We start from the raw sequence: 19270 nt of genomic DNA on the forward strand, positions 1-19270 counted from the left end.
ACTTAATACTACAGATACATAACCTGGCCATATTTAGACATATAATGTCTGACAGTATCACATCGAACTTACGAATATGTTGAACGTTCCCAATCTTGGATTGAAATATGATATAGATAAAACATGGTGATGAATGAAGGCATCTTAGGCAAGAGACTAGGGGTCATATGGCTGCTCAAAACCCATGTGCTCAGTCCAGGTTTTCCAGTTACAAGCTCATGATAATCTTCCTACCAAAAGACAACAAAGAGTTATCTCCCCTGAATCATACAGTTTAACATTAAGGCTGTGCCTACATACCCGACCCCTTTAAATGTGGAACATTAATGTGAAACATTTAAACTAATACATACAATATTTATAATGTATGAATAAAATGATATATAGAATCTCAAATCAAAATGTCAATAAACCACTTTTAAATTGTCACTTTAAATTGAACTGTTACTTTAAGTTTTATAGTTTTAGTCTGTCGAAGATTCAAGCAAAACACATTTGGTAACGGGGCTTTCTAAAACAGTTGTTTTAGTCTTGACCATAACGGAACGTATCAGTCCATCTTTTTCCGGCATAACAGCGATAACACGCGCTAAGGGCCAAACTACACGGGGTAAACTATCATCCACCAATAAAACCATGTCATTGATTGATTTTCAAATGTTCGTTTGGATTAATAAATCTCTGTCTGATTTGTAATAGCGGCAAGTACTCTCTTCTCCAGCGTTTCCAAAACAAATCGGCCATAAATTGCACCTGTCTCCAACGTTTACGTGAGTAAAGGTCCTGTTTAATAAAAACACCCAGAGAAAGTGTTGGCTCTGATCTTAATAAAAGAAGGTGATTTGGTGTAAGAGCTTCCATATCTTGGACATCGTCTGATACAGGAGTAATAGGTCTACCGTTAAAAATAGATATAGGCCTTCGTCGTCTAATATCTGTTTTGTCATTAGTGCGTTGAGAACCGTTCTTACAGTACCTCTTCCATACACCACCGTGATGTGAAGCAGCTGGGGTATTGAAAATCCACTTGACGGATTTCTGTAGTAATAAATCATTAATACTTTTCTGATTCCAATTATCAATTGCAGATTTAAGTTCGCGATTTCCACCAACAAAATTGGTTCCATTGTCTGTTCGGATTTCAGAAGGTACTCCTCTTCTGGCAATAAATCTGCGTAATGCATTAATAAACGAATCGGTGTCTACGGAATGAGTAACTTCAATGTGTACAGCACGTACAGCAAGACACGTGAATATACATCCATACCTCTTCAACTGGCTTCTTCCTCCTTTTATTAGAAAAGGTCCAAAGAAACCAATACCAACAAAGGTGAATGGTGGTTTTTCTGAAGTTACTCTGTCTTCGGGAAGGTCTGTGAATTTCTGTTGAATTGGTTTAGCCTGTCTCTTGCGGCAACTTATACATTTGGATAAAATACTTCTAACAGTCGAGTTGACTTTAATAAATATAAAATGTCTTCCTGATCATTGCAATTTCATATTCTCTACCAGAATGTCCTGACAAATGATGAAAGTTACGAATAATCAAAGTTCTAATATATTGATTATTTTTTAAAATAATAGGGTGTTTGTATTCAAACGACATTGTAGCCTGCCTCAGTCTTCCACCAACTCTGATAAGCCCGTCGGAGAATAATGGATCCAATTTACGAATATTACTGGATTTCTTTACATTTCCGTGCTGATTTTGACTTAAGGCTATAAATTCTTCATAAAAACTTTCTTTCTGGATATACTTCAAAATCTCCAGTTCAGCAGAAATGATTTCCTCTACTGTCAAGGGTTGGAAATTGGTATTCTTCGAAGTCGCTGGATTGTCTCCCGCTATCTTACTTCTACACTTTGTCATTAAATTCTTCTTGTATCTTAAAATGTAAGCTATACATCTCTTAAGGCGAAACCATGAGGATAATCTATTGAATATCGTGTTTACAATGTCTATATCATTTCCAACAACTAAATTACATTTCGTCCCTATTTTTACCTCTGGGTCGTCTGAGGAAATATTATCCTGTACATCAGGCTGTCGCGACCATTCCTTTTCTGGTAAATACAGGAAACCCGGCCCCAGTATCCAACTCTGATTCTTGATTAATTCATTAGCTGTGAGGCCTATTGAACTTTGGTCACTTGGATTCAGTTTTGTGTCGACGTAGAACCAATCGGAGGGATCTGAACCATCTCTTATAGATGCTTTTCTGTTTGCGACAAAGGTGTGAAATCGTTTAGTTTCATTATTAATACGGCAATACTATATACCGGTAAACACCGGAAAACAACCGGAAAACACCATTTTATACTGAATACCGGAAAACACCCTAAATTGGTAACCCGGAGCCTGGTCCTCTGTGTGCGGTTTTGGACCAAGTGAGCGCCGATGAAGGAAGGTCAAGGTCATTACGATGTTCGTTTTACAAATAGCCGCCCCCCCCCCCCAAAAAAAAAAATCCGATTTTTTTTTCTACAAAATTTTTTTGACGAAAAAATTTTTTGTCACAAAACAGAAAATCGAATTTTTCGGGCCATACTATATACCGGAAAACACAGGAAAACACCGGAAAACAACCGGAAAACAACCGGAAAATACCATTTTATACTGAATATCGGAAAACACCGGAAAAACAATAAATACCGGAAAACATCCTAAATACCGGAAAACACCCTAAATAGGTAACCTGGAGCCTGGTCCTCTGTGTGCGGTTTTGGACCAAGTGAGCGCCGATGAAGGAAGGTCAAGGTCATTACGATGTTCATTTTACAAATAGCCCCGCCCCCCCCCCCCCCCAAAAATATAAAAATTTCCGATTTTTTTTCTCTAAAACTTTGTTGATGCCTATTATGTTTTGAATGTTTTAAAAGACACAATCAGTCTACCTCCATCATTGACTATATTTTATTTTGTATTTTACTTTTAGTTTTCAGTAAATTTCAGTAGATTTCAGTGTTTCAGTATTTCATTAGATTAAACACTGCCCTTGGAGGGCCCCATTATATGCCGGTTGCGCCGGTCTCCTGGTTCGAATTAGTGGAAGGCACGACTAGGCCAACTCCTCCCTAGGTAACAAAAAATCGCATCATAAAACAGCAAGTATCATCAAAAGCGAGTTAATAAATCTCTGAATAGTTCGAGTTGAAGTTCCAGGTTTAACCGCTATGTGTCCTATAATCACCAAACGCAATGGATGCCACGCAATTCTCGGACAGGCTGTAATCTGAAAAGTGTCTATCCTTTCCAAGAGCTATCCATCTCGTTGGAAGGGCTAAAAATCTACTTGTTTCTGAGCTTACTTTCATTCCAGGGTCAAATATAATCACTTGAATCATAATAATATTCAACATATTCCATCATATTCCGAGGGCCGCACACAGGATTTTTTTCTGGATTACTTTTCGAGCTTTTTTCCCCAACTTGTTGACCAGTTTTCCTTGAGAAAACCCCAACTTTCGCCCAATTGTCCATGAGAAAACTACATATTCTATCTTACTGCATTGACGGGAAGTGGTAAGCTGGACGTCTGTGAAAAGGGTTGATCGATAAATTTTCAAGGAAGCAATTGTTGTTTTTGTTTGTGAAATAGAGGACTCTAGCCGATAAGGCTACTTTCCCCCCGAGAATCTCAGGCAACCAATTTGTTTCATGTACTACTATCGTAATAAAACATTACTATGTTAACCACTTCCTGGTGGCTGAAGACTTACACCGAATGCGTATTCGGAAAAAAATGTCTCCGAGAAGGGATCATCGTCAGGGTGGGACGGGGGTGTTAAATTGTCCAGTCACGTGACGAACATAGATCTTCTGTTCCTCAACCCATATTATTTCCACAGTCATTGTCATTAATCACAAATTACGGGATGATATACGAAAATGCAGGTTTACTTTGAAATAGTGCAAATGATACTTTTCCATCTACAATCTTCAGATCAAAGGATGCAAGTTCTTACACAGTGCAGCATAATTTGTGCAAAAGAAGACATCTCGAATATCGATTGTCGGAAAAAACATTTTCTCGGGGACATTTTTTTCCGAATACGCATTCGGTGTAAGTCTTCAGCCACCAGGAAGTGGTTAACATAGTAATGTTTTATTACGATAGTAGTACATAAAACAAATTGGTTGCCTGAGGTTCTATTTCACAAACAAAAACAACAATTGCTTCCTTGAAAATTTATCGATCAACCCTTTTCACAGACGTCAAGCTTACCACTTCCCGTCAATGCAGTAAGATAGAATATGTAGTTTTCTCATGTACAATTGGGCGAAAGTTGGGGTTTTCTCAAGGAAAACTGGTCAACGAGTTGGGGAAAAAGCTCGAAAAGTAATCCAGAAAAAAATCCTGTGTGCGGCCCTTGGAATATGATGGAATATGTTGAATATTATTATGGTTCAAGTGATTATATTTGACCCTGGAATGAAAGTAAGCTCAGAAACAAGTAGATTTTTAGCCCTTCCAACGAGATGGATAGCTCTTGGAAAGGATAGACACTTTTCAGATTACAGCCTGTCCGAGAATTGCGTGGCATCCATTTCGTTTGGTGATTAGGACACATAGCGGTTAAACCTGGAACATCAACTCGAACTATTCAGAGATTTATTAACTCGCTTTTGATGATACTTGCTGTTTTATGATGCGATTTTTTGTTACCTAGGGAGGAGTTGGCCTAATCGTGCCTTCCACTAATTCGTACCACCCTGATGCCAGCGTTACTAGTAAGAATCAGGAGACCGGCGCAACTGGCATATAATGGGGCCCTCCGAGGGCAGTGTTTAATCTACTGAAACACTGAAATTTACTGAAAACTAAAATTAACATACAAAATAAAATATGGTCAATGATGGAGGTAGACAGATTGCGTCTTTTAAAACATTCAAAACATAATAGGCATCAACAAAATTTTGTAGAAAAAAAATCGGATTTGTTTTGGTTTTTTTTTTTTGGGGGGGGGGGGGGGGGGCTATTTGTAAAACGAACATCGTAATGACCTTGACCTTCCTTCATCGGCGTTCACTTGGTCCAAACCGCACACAGAGGACCAGGCTCCGGGAAACCTATTTATGGTGTTTTCCGGTATTTAGGTTGTTTTCCGGCATTTAGTGTTTTTCCGGTGTTTTCCGATATTTAGTATAAAATGGTGTTTTCCGGTTGTTTTCCGGTCTTTTCCGGTATATAGTATGCCCCCCCCCCCCCCAGATGAAGAATATATATGGACATCTTTACAAATTTGAAATATTCCAATTAATCATTAGCAAGGATGATTCAAACTTGAGGGGGAGAAAATAAAGTGGGTTAAACGTCCAGTGGACACAAACTAGTTCATTTTGGGACGAAGGTGATGCATATGTTTGGTCATCTTGACCAATTTAAGTTTATATATTTCATTAAGTCGTCATCAAGGATGATTTTGACTTGAGAGAGAAATAAGGTTTAATGTCCACTCGAGACAAACTAAGTAATTTTGGGACTAACATATGATGCAGTTTTATTTCAATAATTCGCATGCGCGAAAATAGAAAATCTGTGAGAATGGACAGATAACACTAGATACCTATAATATAGGCTTGTAATGGAAACCTAGCCACTTAACTCTATGACATACCTTATGATCTAAAGCGCCTGTTTTAGACCACGTTCGACTTAACCAAAGGACAAGTTTCACGAATGTTCAATGAAATTTACACAGAATAAATCTTATATGAATATGATATAGTAATGAAATGAAACATATTTCAGTTCTCGGGTAAAAGATCACTACGTTGTCAATAGCTGCGGTGTGGTGGTGGGGGGGGGGGTAGGGGGGGCGCAGCAGCATCTCCAGTACGTTGTCGTGACAGGAAATATTCCGTGGAGAACAGGACAACCGATTACGAACAGTTACGTCGCCCGTGGTTTGAAGAAATTGAAGTGTTTCTGAGGGATGTACATGTTAGCGCGTGTAAACGTTTTAAGGACGGGGGGATTGTAGATGATCCAGTGGCATTGAGCCATACACACATGATCAGCATGACTACACATGCTAAAATTGATTACTGCTATATCTTTCAAATTAACAATGGATGGAAGGTTAGAATTGCATATCTACATATATATATATAGATGTTAAGTATGGCATTGTTCGACGGGTGCGTCTCTTCACTGTCGACTATCTTAAAGTGCCCGCTGATTATCACCTTTTATTCCATGGTTGGTTACTTGAACACGCCAAAAAGGTTATTTTGGTCAAACAAATTTTAGGAATTAGATCGCGCTTATTCCCATCTGTATTTAGAAGACGATCAGTGGAGAGTTATTGAAAATCAGGAGACAACATACATTACATATTGAAATCTACTGAAGGAGAAGATGACATATATAGGCCAAAAACATCATTACAAAAATGGTGTCCCAAAACTAAGAACATAGGAAGGTAGGTTAAAATCTAAGTAAATGAACATTTCTACTCGAACATAAGTACATGCCGGAGGTTGGCATGTGCAGTCAGAATTATCCTGGATTGTCTGGAGTGCCATGAAACCTGTTGTGATCTATGCCATCTTTCCCTTCGGGGAATTCAATATGGAAAGCATGATGGTCTCCTAAACAAGGACACTGCCAGATATTACATGCCTCTCCATGAACACTTAAAAATATTTTTTCTTGTGGTTCTTACATGAGAATATGGATAACAGATATATCAAGTTTATGATAGTCATGGCAGCCCATAAATCTATACGATGATCTGCTCCTAAATACAGAACCTAATAATCATGGTCTGATCACTGCAAAATTATGCATGACTTATGACCTTCCCTTCGGCTATCCATCTAGTGTTAAAGTCTGATTTTGTCACGAAAACGATATGATTTTTGACCAAAATACCCTCGTTACTTCAGTCAGTTTTATAGAAGCATAACTCGTGTTTTCCTTTTTTCACTTCCATTTCTTGAAATCTTCGTTCCGCATCTATCGTAGCAATGATCTCTGTGTTAGAATTACTTTGGGACCATACCCTATGAGATGAAAAAGGAACCAAAGTTGTCGGTCATATTTGAAATAAACAGGTCTAGTGGACGTTCTGAAATACAGAAACCAGATGATGTTCTCTTCAGGAGGGCACTTTATATTTATAGGTCAATTTTGGCACCATTCTCACGAAAGAAGAATTTTGTCCGTCATACTTGAAACAAATCAGTCTTCTACTAATTCTACCGGGATTTTGTAATTTGTTCAGCTTGGAACCCGTTCTGGAGTAGGAACTTTGGGACCATACCCTATCAGCAGAAAAAGGAATAAAAGTTGTCCGTCATATTTTGAAATAAACCTACGTACTCCTGTCACTAGGGGGCGTTTTGAAGCTAGAAGCCAGGGGATTTTTTGTTCTGACGGGCACTTTTCAAGTTTGCATTAGCAACGTGAACAAATGTAGAAAAGATTAACTTTGTCCGCAAAAATGTGAATTAAATCGACTTTTTCCGCGATTTCGGGGGCGTACAGCCCCTAAACCCAGGGGACGTGCAACTTAAGAATTCCCATACTGATCATCGGCCATGATGGTGCCTCCGTTAGGCATAGTGCCAATTTTGTCCGCGAGTTTAGGAATAACGGCCAGCTGGCTCCCCTACTAATAAAAAAACCCTTCACTGTTGAATTTCGATGAAAAATGCCACGGTCCATTGACAATTTCCGTCATAGCACTCTGCATAGCGTACGACTATCTTCAATAGCCCGATTGGTGCAGAAAAGGAGGAAAATTGAATGAAATGAAATTGTGTTAACGTCCTACTGTTCCGCTCTGACTGGGCTAATTAAGACGGGCATACGCTATACAGTGAGGGAAATTTGCCCGGATAGTGGCGCTACGGCTTACTATTATACTGAATTCCTACTGTATAGGGCCGTTTACGTGCTCGCTAATATGTACACAGAACTTCGATTTTTCGTCCCATCCAAAAGACTATGCGTTATCCCCTGCCAGGCCCTCGGCCCTGTACCACTGTAAAGAAGAATCACACCGGAAAGTTTCCGATGAGCTTTCTCGGCCAACGCAGTGATTGAACACGAGACTTCAACTTTAGCGAGCCAAACAATAAAATGTCCAGACTGTGTCGTATCAGTAAGCTCTGTAACAGCAGTTGTAATATTATTAGGTCGCCTTGCGATTGCTTGTATAGTCATTACTGTAAAACCGGAACATAAAAGTTTTCTTCTGATAAAAACGATATATTAATAGACGCTTCGATATATCCTATAAACGGAAGTTCATTTCCACCAACGGTATATACATTTAATTCGAAACCGAAATATTTCTTAGTAATGGCTGAGGATTTAAAGATCTATAAAATTTCTCAGATATGCACGTTATCATCGAACCACTATCAATCAATGCATCTATTTCAATTCCACAAATGGTAATAACACCAACATTGGATTTCCCGATTAATCTGTTTCTAAACAAATTTGTAAGGCTAGGCAATATACCTCGCTCCGTCTGCCCTTCCACAGAGGAGGTTAAGCTTTTGGGTGAGTATTAAACCGTTGATATCCAGGTCTACTATAGGAAGAGGAACCTCGATAACCACGGTAAGTGCCGCGCCCGACACCACCGCGATACTCTTGATTACTGTTACCATGGTAACTCCCAGGCCTAGAAGTACCACGATAATTCCTTATAATACCTCCACGAAAATTTGGATTAATCGCAGCAGAATTATCGTTACGCGCATCATCAGACTTTTGAAAAGAATCTACTTTATTCTCAAGTTGTCGGAATTTCTTCATTAAAACTTCCATCTGTTCGGAAAGCTTATCAATTTTGTCATTTTGGGGTACTTGTACAGGATTATGATGAACCTTAGGTTGAATCTTAACATATTTATTTCTATCATTAGTATTTAATTCCTAGTCCACAGACCGTATTTCGCGCAACAGATCGTCATAACATCGAGCAGTGTCATATTTATGTCGGGTTTGACTTTTCAATGCCTCATTACGTAAACCTGTCCATAATTTAGACCAGAGCATATCATCTTTAGCAGCAATACCTACATGTCCTTTAGCAATTTGTAAAAGACTCTCTAATCTACACCCAAATGAAGTCACCGATTCGCCTTCTTTCTACGTATTGTGTATTTGGGGGTGTAACACAAAGGTGGTAGAACAAACAAGTTAATACACAAAATCGTCTCCATTAATTGTATTCTGAGAGAGAGAGAGAGAGGGAGAGAGAGAGAGAAATGGGGTTTAACGTCCACTCGACACAAACTAGGTCATTTCGGGACTAACATATGGTTTTAATTTTACTTCAATAATTTGCTTGCGCATAGGGGTCTTTAGCAGTGGGAGGAAACCGGAGGACCCGGAGAAAACCCACGAGGTTGGACAGGCGACCCTACTCCTTGTCACGTACAACCGGGGATTCGAAACCACGCCAGTCGACTCAATGACAGACTTTATGATACAGCGCGCGCACGCTAACCATTCAGCCATCCAACCCCCCTGTATTCTGAGAACCACACAAAGACATAAGTTATTTACAGCAAAATGACAATCACATCTTATTCGCGCGATTCAACGACAACAGCGAGAAAAACAAACTCCTGACTCGAGAGTTATCTTTCCTCAACCTCGATTTCGTATTAATAACGCCATACCACTTTAATAGGCCAACACATAATAAAATGTATGTGAATACATAACATCCCCGCCGGCAAAAAAACAAAATAATTTTGTTTAAAATCCGATGATGAAAGATTTGTGTTGAGACTATTAGTATCTTGAAACATAATCAAGAGTACTATACATGACAAAAGAAAGACCGATAAATGTAAACAGTTCAAACAAAATACAAAGAGGATAATAAAAGTGGACAATATTGGCAACAATGCCCTTAAAAATATCCTTCATAGCAAGGACATTAAAATATATACATGTATATTCTTGAACACCTGCATGAGTTACATATTGTGTGGGAAAACAACAAGAAAATGGACATATGAAGTTAGGTATAATGAGATAAATGGATGAATAAGATAACATGCCATGTAAGACAATAAACATTACTACATGTATTGCAATAATAACATTTACAAAAATTAAATAAAATAGACTGAAAGCATATCCAACCGGGATATAAGTAATAGTGTCTTACATGCACAGTATATATAGGCCTACATGTATAGGCAACTATAGAAAATAATCATAGACATATAAGAATATAACATAACACTGCATAAAAAAAGTCGTGCATATGATCTACATACAGAAGTAAAACAATATGAGTAAATATACACATGTTTATCACTAAATGAATGGTGGGGGTTTCATGTGAATTGATAATTTGGCACGATGGTCTAACTTAGAGTCTGAGACCCAAAAAGCCTGATCTGCTGGTTCACCACGAATTTGAACAAGATATTCTGGTTTATCCCCTTTAAGGCGTTGACCTAACACACGTTGGATTTTATGGAAACCGCCATCAGAGTCACTATTATGTGAAATACTACTACAGTCCACTGCTGCATCACGAAATCTAATAGGTTTACGTCTGGAACGCACACTTCTACGAACACCACTTTGGGAGGGTTGAATGTCTTTTATTGGAACAGGGATTCGTGAATTACACATAGTGGGACTTGAAGAGTCACGTTGAATATTATGAGAGTCTTTACAAGGTGTAGGTAACCCATCTGTAGTAATGGGCTGACTAAAAGTTTGGTTAGGCTGTAAAATACTCTCACTGGGTAAATCAGAGTCTGACTGCTCTGGTACAGTCTGATTAATGTTTGTGATAACACTCCCAGGAAAATAAGGAGAAGGGTTACGTGACCTGATATAAGCCAATTTAAGACGATCACAATGGACATTATGAATAAGTTTAGAAGAACTTGGATCTTTAATATCTACTATATGGTCACTACAAATAGTATAAATAACATAAGGGCCTGAATATTTATTTTGCAATTTCTGACCAGGACCTTTAGGAGAGACATTTAAATAAATATAATCACCAACAACAATGTTTAAAGGGTTAATATCACTTGGTATAGTTTCTCTAGAACTATCTGAAAAATTAGCTAAAGGAAATTTTGGACGCATGGAATAAATGATTTCAAAAGGTGAAAACCCCAAAGATGAATTAACACAATTATTCATGGAAAAAACAACTGCAGGTAACATATCAATCCAGGAACAAGGACTTTTTGACACATAAGGAGTTAACCTCTCAGCCAAAGTTCTGTGTAAGCGTTCACAAGCTCCTAAACAGTGATGCATAAAGCTAGGAGTAAATTGTTGAGGTATTGACAAAAGTTTACAAACTTCAGATGTACATTTAGAAATAAATTCTCTACCTTTATCACTTATTAACGTATGGCAAACACCATAGTTAGAAAATAAATTAAAGAGTGCTGAACTAACAGTTATGGAATCAGTATTAGCAATTGGATAACAAACTAAAAACTTACTGAACATATCAACAGCGGTGAATACATAACAATCTCCTTTAGGGGTTTTAGGTAAAGGCCCATAAAGATCTACTTCCCAAACTTCAAATGGAGCATGTGGTGTAGGATATGCAACAATGGCTGTTTTGGTGTGCGCTTTAGTTAACTTTCTACTTTGACAAGCATGACAAGACTTAACATAGTCAGAGACAAGGGTGCTCATTTTGGGAAAATAATAAGACTCTTTAATACGGTCAACAGTATCCTGTATCCCCCCATGACCACCTAAAGGAGAATCATGGTATAAAAGTAAAAGTTCTTGAACTAAGACATAAGGCACAACAAGTTGATAACAATTTAAAGTTTTGGAACGTTTAGATAGTGCAGTTCTAGAATGAAATAAAACATTTTTAAAAACCATATAATCTTTGGCTTCAACAATTAATCGTCTAGATTGAGACTGAGAATCAGGCAAAACATTTTTAACAAGATAATTTATAATATGCTTTAAAAATGGATCACTGTATTGTAATTCAGCCATAGCTGAAAGACTAAAATTAAAATATTTCATTAATAATATACTCTCAACTGATATAGAATCAATAGGTGCGGTATCAGGTGAGCTGACAGGCATATAATCACTAAAGTTAGTATCACAACAGTCGGTAGTGGACGGCATGAAATGAGTTAGATTATCACTAGTTTCACAAGTGTCTGAAGGAATACATGGATTATGTACTGCAGCACATTGTGCACAATTGGAAGGCACATTATTAACTAAAAATTCATCAATATCACAATCTTCTGTGTCAGCATCATATAATGGGTCTTGATCAGTATAATACACAAAAACACGATTACATTCAGCATTTGAATCCGCACAAAACAAATTTGGAAAATCTACACCACCGGGCAAAGTTATTTTAGGAACAGCTTCTGGAATATATGGAAAATAAGGGTCATCCTCAGATGGACTGACATGATCGGAATGTTTAACAGTTTTATCGAAACAACGGGACAAAGCATCAGGAACAGTCATCTGTGCTGCTGGTTTATATTTAATATTAAAGTTAAGTTGCTGAAGAATGGTTAACCACCGATCATAGATGGCACCACGAAGAGATTTTTGAAATAATGGCCGTAATGCTTGATGATCACATTCTACTGTGAAATGACGACCTCGTAAATAGGGAGCACAATCCAAAATGCTTGAGGTCATGCCCAAAAGTTCCAGTTTAGTAGGACCATATGATTGCTGCCATTTCGAAAGGCTTTTCGAGCCAAATTTAATAACTCGTGTTCGTTGTTTGTCATCTAACTTGTCCTGAAACTCTGACTCTGGATGGATTTGATATAGCATATAACCGATACCAAGACTGGAAGTGTCGACACTTAAATAAAATGGTAGGTCATAGCGAGGAAAAGCTAATACTTTGGAATTTAACAATGTCTCTTTTAATTTATCAACCGCTGATTGATGCGATTCGTCCCAATTATAAGACACGTTGTTCTTTAATAAACTGTGTAAAGGAGTAGCAAGAGCACTATAATTGGGAATGAATTTCCTAAACCAATTTAACATTCCGAGAAATCTGCGCAACTCTTTGGGAGTTTTAGGAGTAGGATAATCTTGAATAATCTTCACATGATCGTTGGGTGGGCTTATGCCGGCAGCAGATATGTCATGTCCCAAATATTTACACTTTTGTTGAGCAAAAGCACATTTTTTCGGATTAAGTCTTAAGCCAGCTGTACGTAATCGATCAAAAACAGCTTGTATATCCTTGATATTTTGATCGAATGTTGAGCTATAAATAAGGATATCATCAAGGTAGCATAACACAGAATTAAATGTCAAACCGTGTAAAATTTTGTCCATCATAAGCTGAAAAGAATTTGGTGAGGTTTTGAGGCCCATAGGAAGAGGTAAAAATTTATACGTTCCAAAGCAAGTTGAAAATGCTGTATAATTAGTGGACTCTGCAGACAATGGCATTTGAAAAAATCCACTACTTAAGTCAATAGATGTTATATAATTAGATGTTGTAGTAGTAAATGATTCTGTTAGTTTTTGCAAATCTGGGATAGTATAGTTGAAATCTTGTGTCTGAGAGTTGAGGTAACGAAAGTCAACACAAAAACGATATTGTAATAAACTAGCTTCTTTTGAACCAATAGGGTATTGAGATTTATCAACATTTCGCTTCGAAACCAATACTATAGGACTTGTTATAGGTAGATGATCCGTATTACTAACTTGACATATAATACCCTGCTTGACAAGCTCAGCTAATTGATGGCGTAATACTTCCTTCTTATCAGGTGGTAAGCGATAAGGTCGCTGATGTTTTGGTTTTGCATCAGGGTTCAAATGGATCTGATGTTCAACAATTGAGGTAAGTCCTAAATCAGAATTTTCGGAAGTAATGAAAATATCTTTATATGAGTACAAACAATCCATTAAGACAGGTAATTCATCAGGGCTGACTGTGGTATTGGACAAGTTGAGACTGTCAAAAAAATTGGGATGTGAATCATTAATATTATTAACAAAAGGTGGTGTGTTATTTGTTGATTCATGAACATGAGGTGAAGCAGGATCAGTAGAAAGAATAGGTGTGATTTTGAAGGAGTCATCGAATATGTTAAAGTCAGCTAATGCACATCCTTTAAAAAGGGTTATGGGGTGACTGGTTAAGTTGAGTACTTTGAGAGAAACTGTTCGATTTGACGACACTAGGCACACACTTCGAGATCCTAAAACATTCTTTCGGGACAATTGTTGATGAGGAGTACACATGCCTTGAATACCATACGACAAATGTTGTGGCACTTTGCCCCAAATAACAGTTTCTGTATTGCTTGGTAAAACAAGAGTTTTGGCACATTTCAGTTTATGTGAGTTAGATTGACTGGAAAGAGCACCAAAATCTAATTTAATTCTAGCCGAAACCATAAATGTAGTAACTAATATGATTGGTTGTGACAAAGTTTCTTACACATAAAATAAAGGGGATCACGTGGCTAAGTGGGTAAGACGCTAGCTCGCTAGCCAGGAGGTCGGGTGTTCGATCCCTACATTGGCCGAGAAAGTTCATCCAGATTTTCCAGCGTGGTTCTCCCTTGTCAGTGATGCAGGACGGAGGGACTGACAAGGAAAGCTGTCTAGTCGTTCGGATGGGACGAAAAACCGAGGTCCCGTGTACACATTGGCGTGCACGTAAAAGATCCCTTGGCAGTTGGAATTCGATATAAGAGTAGGCCGTAGTGCCGCTGTCCGGGCAAAATTTCCCTCATAGCACACTGTATGGCGTATGCCCGTCTTCATTAGCCCAGGTTAGGAGCAGAACAGTAGGTCGTTAAACTCCATTTCATTTCATTTCATTTCATAAAATAAAATGTTTCTGTGAAAACCACACTTTGATCAAAATGTTAAATAAGTACTACTGAGTACTTTTACCTTGTGATCATTGGCTAATGTAAGTTGATGGGTTTCGGTTGTAGTAAGTGTAGATTTACTGGTAACTGGTAACTTGGTGAATAGATGAGAAGAAATAATATTGACAGAACAGCCCGAGTCCAACAATCCAGCTATGGTCACTGGTAGGCCTACACTTTTAAATTTCAGTGGTAGATATTTAAAATGGTTTACTTGGGAAGCACTGGAACTTGAAGCTGTAGATTGGCAGAGCTCAAGAGGTTGTGCTCTAGAGCCCTTGAGCGGAACAAGTTTCCCGGCTGCTTTTGAAGTTTACAACAATTAGCGGAATGACCGAATTGTTGACACGTAGAACAGCGGAGATCCGGGCGGATTGATCCATTATGTTACAGTTGTGGGCGAAATGGCCAACACCGTGACAAGTATAACAAACTCTAGATGATGGTGGGTAAGTATTGGTTGGTTGCTGTACATTGGTATAATGCGTTGGGTGTTGGAATTGGTGAGGGCCTTGAAATGGCTGAGAACGTTGTATGAGATTTGTCAAATCATTAATTTGTTGCTGTAAACACTGATAACTGTTATCGCTGTTACCGGTACTGGTGGGAGGTGGCTGAGAAAAATCAGGAATTGGTATGTGAGGCGGTATGACGTTTGGTTGAATATGGCCTGGTGGCAGCTGAGAATTGGCAAAACTGTCCCGGTAGCCATAGGCTTCACCCATCTTAGCAGCATTGTAGGCATGTTCAAGTGTTGTAGGTGTTCCGGCTCTTACAAAAAAAGCTAATTTAGGAGGTAAGCCCGATATAAACTTTGACATAAGTTCTTGATCATTCTTGTGCAAATTGGCTGACTTCTCAATCAAAAAACTTTGGTATTGATCTATTGACTGGTTGGGTAGTAAATAAAAAGGCTGGTGGAAAACTATGGAATCGGCAAAATTGACCTGGGCTGTATATGTGGAAGTAAACACCTTCTCAAAGGACTGCCAAGAAAGTTTAAGAGCAGGAGGTAAATGTAAATACCAAATACGGGCTGGACCTCTCAGCTGTAAATGGAAAGCAGCAAGTTTCTGTCGATATGTGAGTCCCTCAAGTAAACAAAACGAGTCAAACTCTTCTAAAGAATATGTTGGGTTTTCTTCACCGGAAAAGGTGGAAACCATACGGGTGCCATGAAGTTTTGTTGGTAAGCTAGAGGGAATTGGTACTTGGTTATCAATGTGTTGAGTGTGTTGAGTTGAGCGAACAGGAGTCAGTAATGGTGGCCCCGTTGTAAGCGGAGGTGTCTGTTCAAAATCTTTAAAATTCGAATAGTGGTACATCGGTGTGGTTGACATATTTACACAGGTAGGGAAACAAGCAAACGATTGGCAGGTACTCTAACAATATTATAAACAGGATGACTTGGTGGTTGGCCTTCAAAGTTAGGAAATGACAACACCAAAAAACACGTGGTTTCATTGAGAAATTTAGCATTCAAAACAGCAGTCAGCATCAAGTTTTAGCATCTCCACCATATTGTGTATTTGGGGGTGTAACACAAAGGTGGTAGAACAAACAAGTTAATACACAAAATCGTCTCCATTAATTGTATTCTGAGAACCACACAAAGACATAAGTTATTTACAGCAAAATCACAATCACATCTTATTCAAGCGATTCAACGACAACAGCGAGAAAAACAAACTCCAGACTCGAGAGTTATCTTTCCTCAACCTCGATTTCGTATTAATAAGGCCATACCACTTTTATAGGCCAACACATAATAAAATGTATGTGAATACATAACATACGTCTCCGTGTAGGACTTTTGCATGATGGATTCATTAGAGCTAACATTTCCAAACAATGTATCGATTAGCAGTAGCCGCTTCACCTAACGGTATAAGAATTTGTCGCGCAGTGCCGCGTAATGACCGACGGATTGCTAACAAACTGCTGTGCTCTGAAATAGATTCGTCGGATATAATACATGCTACTTCGAACCGCCAAACATCAAACGTTGTGTCACCCTTTTGAGGAGGTTCATCACCTGAAAACATGGGTAATTTAGGGGCTTCGTTATAAGGAATACCGGTTACATTTCTATTTGGATTGATAGTTCTTTCTGGCGACGAAGATTTTGCGGTACCGGGGAAAGGCTGAGATCGTGAAAGTAGTTCTTGAAAACGGTGTAACCGAGACGGATTAACATTCGTCTTGGGAGTACTTTCTAAAAATTGCGGAGGTCGCCTATGCTTCTTAAATTAGTTAATACTACATATTGACTTTCACGAAGTGTTTCAATCATATGCTGAATTTCTTGTTCTTCAATGTCATCTAGTTTACCACCGGATGCCATTTTATGATTGTTTAAACTAATTTGGATATTACGAAAGCTACAGATAAGTAAGGTTAATATTAGTATGCCAATATTAAATATACTAGTAAACATGAATAATACTGTATTTAAAGAATTGTCAAAGAATCAAATAAATTGTCATCGCTACAACCTGAAAAAAACAATGAGCCAACGCAGTGCCAAATGTAAATGTAAAAATACAGCAAACACAACTAACCTCTCTTTCAGCCTTTTGTTACCCTGTGATGCAAGTGTAAAGTGCAGACCGTGCAGACTTAAATCTGAAATCTTAATCTTAATTATCAAAAACTTGAACTGATTCAGATGTAACTGCAAAAATAAATTAATGATGTCAAAAACTAGACAAAATAATATATGTTATAACACTATGAATGTTTAGAGTAACTTAAATAGCAAACAAGTACTTACATATTTTTTTACAAATGCAAGGTATTGATAGGCATAATTACTATAATGATTCACAAAAGAAAAATTAATTAGCACAAATTTTAAATAGTTAATGTCTTTTTCACCGATTACAAAGAATCCGCTGACGCTGCATTGTTGTTAATCCTGGAACCGCACTGTGCACAAATTTATAGAGAGCTCTTAGTTTAAACGATCTGTAAACGCGAAAATACAACTTACATCAAAATAAACATGAAATGTAATGAAATGGAGTTTAACGTCCTACTATTCTGCTCCTAACCTGGGCTAATGAAGACGGGCATACGCCATACAGTGTGCTATGAGGGAAATTTTGCCCGGACAGCGGCACTACGGCCTACTCTTATATCGAATTCCAACTGCCAAGGGATCTTTTACGTGCACGCCAATGTGTACACGGGACCTCGGTTTTTCGTCCCATCCGAACGACTAGACAGCTTTCCTTGTCAGCCTCTCCGTCCTGCATCACTGACAAGGGAGAACCACGCCGGAAAATCTGGATGAACTTTCTCGGCCAATGCAGGGATCGAACACCCGACCTCCAGGCTAGCGAGCTAGCGTCTTACCCACTTAGCCACGTGATCCCCTATCAAAAGAAACACTTTCTGAGAAGAACGTTGGTTTAATTCAGGAACTGTTGATCAGGAACCACCACTTTAACACACGAAATGTGAATATCGCTAGCTTGTTGAGATGATCATTTACCATAATTTATACCATTTCACCATTAAAACGTTGGGCGCCAATGTCACGGGGTCGTTAGTTAAAAACACGCCAAACATGTAGGATTCTTTATTTAGGTTAATCACATAAATATATGATCGTAAATGACCTGCAAAACAATTTACACCCAATACAGATAAACAATATTATGGAAAATATTATACATAGCACATATGCACCACTTTAAATTATAGCCGTTTACGAATATAGATCGAACACGCCATACTTAAACTCATCAGCAACTATAAAGCTATTGATGATAAATATAAGATATTGAATAAAATCTTACCATTCAATGTGTGGTTTAATACTATAAATACATATGGAATATGTTATTTAAATACACACACATGTAAATGTGTCCATTCCATATGACTAGCCTGTGCGATGTTCTATAGTGGGGTGCAGTTGAATATCCGTGCATTTCGCGGCTGGAATTAAAAACCAATCAAATCATTCAAACAATCACACACACCCAAGCTTACCGACAAAGAACAAACTGTTATGGACAACCTCAACACACAAAAATAAAATACGCTAGCGCACATTAATATACATATTAACCCTGCGACACATTTCTATTAATGTTTACTGTTTTCCCATCAATAATGTTGTCACAAGTTTTACATTTATTGTCCCCACACTTTGAGACACTCTATTCTGTGACTTCAGAATCAAATTTTGAAGAAGTAAGAATTCGTCGTAAATTCGGGGGTTGTTTATAAGGATTTATAATCTTTGTGGCATCCCATATACCAGACATTTTTTAACTATTTCTTAATAAATATGTATGTTTATTTATTACATCCCTTGCTTTTTCTTGAGTTGGTATGTTATATGTTGAAACTAATTTTAAGACCTTTTCTTCCATGTTTTTA

The 19270-nt window shown here is 38.0% G+C and overlaps 1 protein-coding gene across 1 annotated transcript; it reads right to left on the bottom strand.

The window, feature by feature from the left end:
* Window positions 1–7062: 7062 nt before the first annotated feature.
* LOC126821474 (zinc finger CCHC domain-containing protein 12-like) lies at window positions 7063–16968 on the bottom strand (the record flags this gene model as incomplete). Its single annotated transcript, XM_050549920.1, is given in 3 exon segments — window positions 7063–7074; window positions 8850–9113; window positions 16729–16968. Coding segments are annotated over 3 exon segments (516 nt in total), but the record flags the coding sequence as incomplete, so codon positions are not given.
* Window positions 16969–19270: the final 2302 nt, after the last annotated feature.

This window comes from Patella vulgata, chromosome 5 (genome assembly GCF_932274485.2).
Source record: "Patella vulgata chromosome 5, xgPatVulg1.2, whole genome shotgun sequence".
In the NCBI taxonomy this organism is placed as follows: Eukaryota; Metazoa; Mollusca; class Gastropoda; family Patellidae; genus Patella; species Patella vulgata.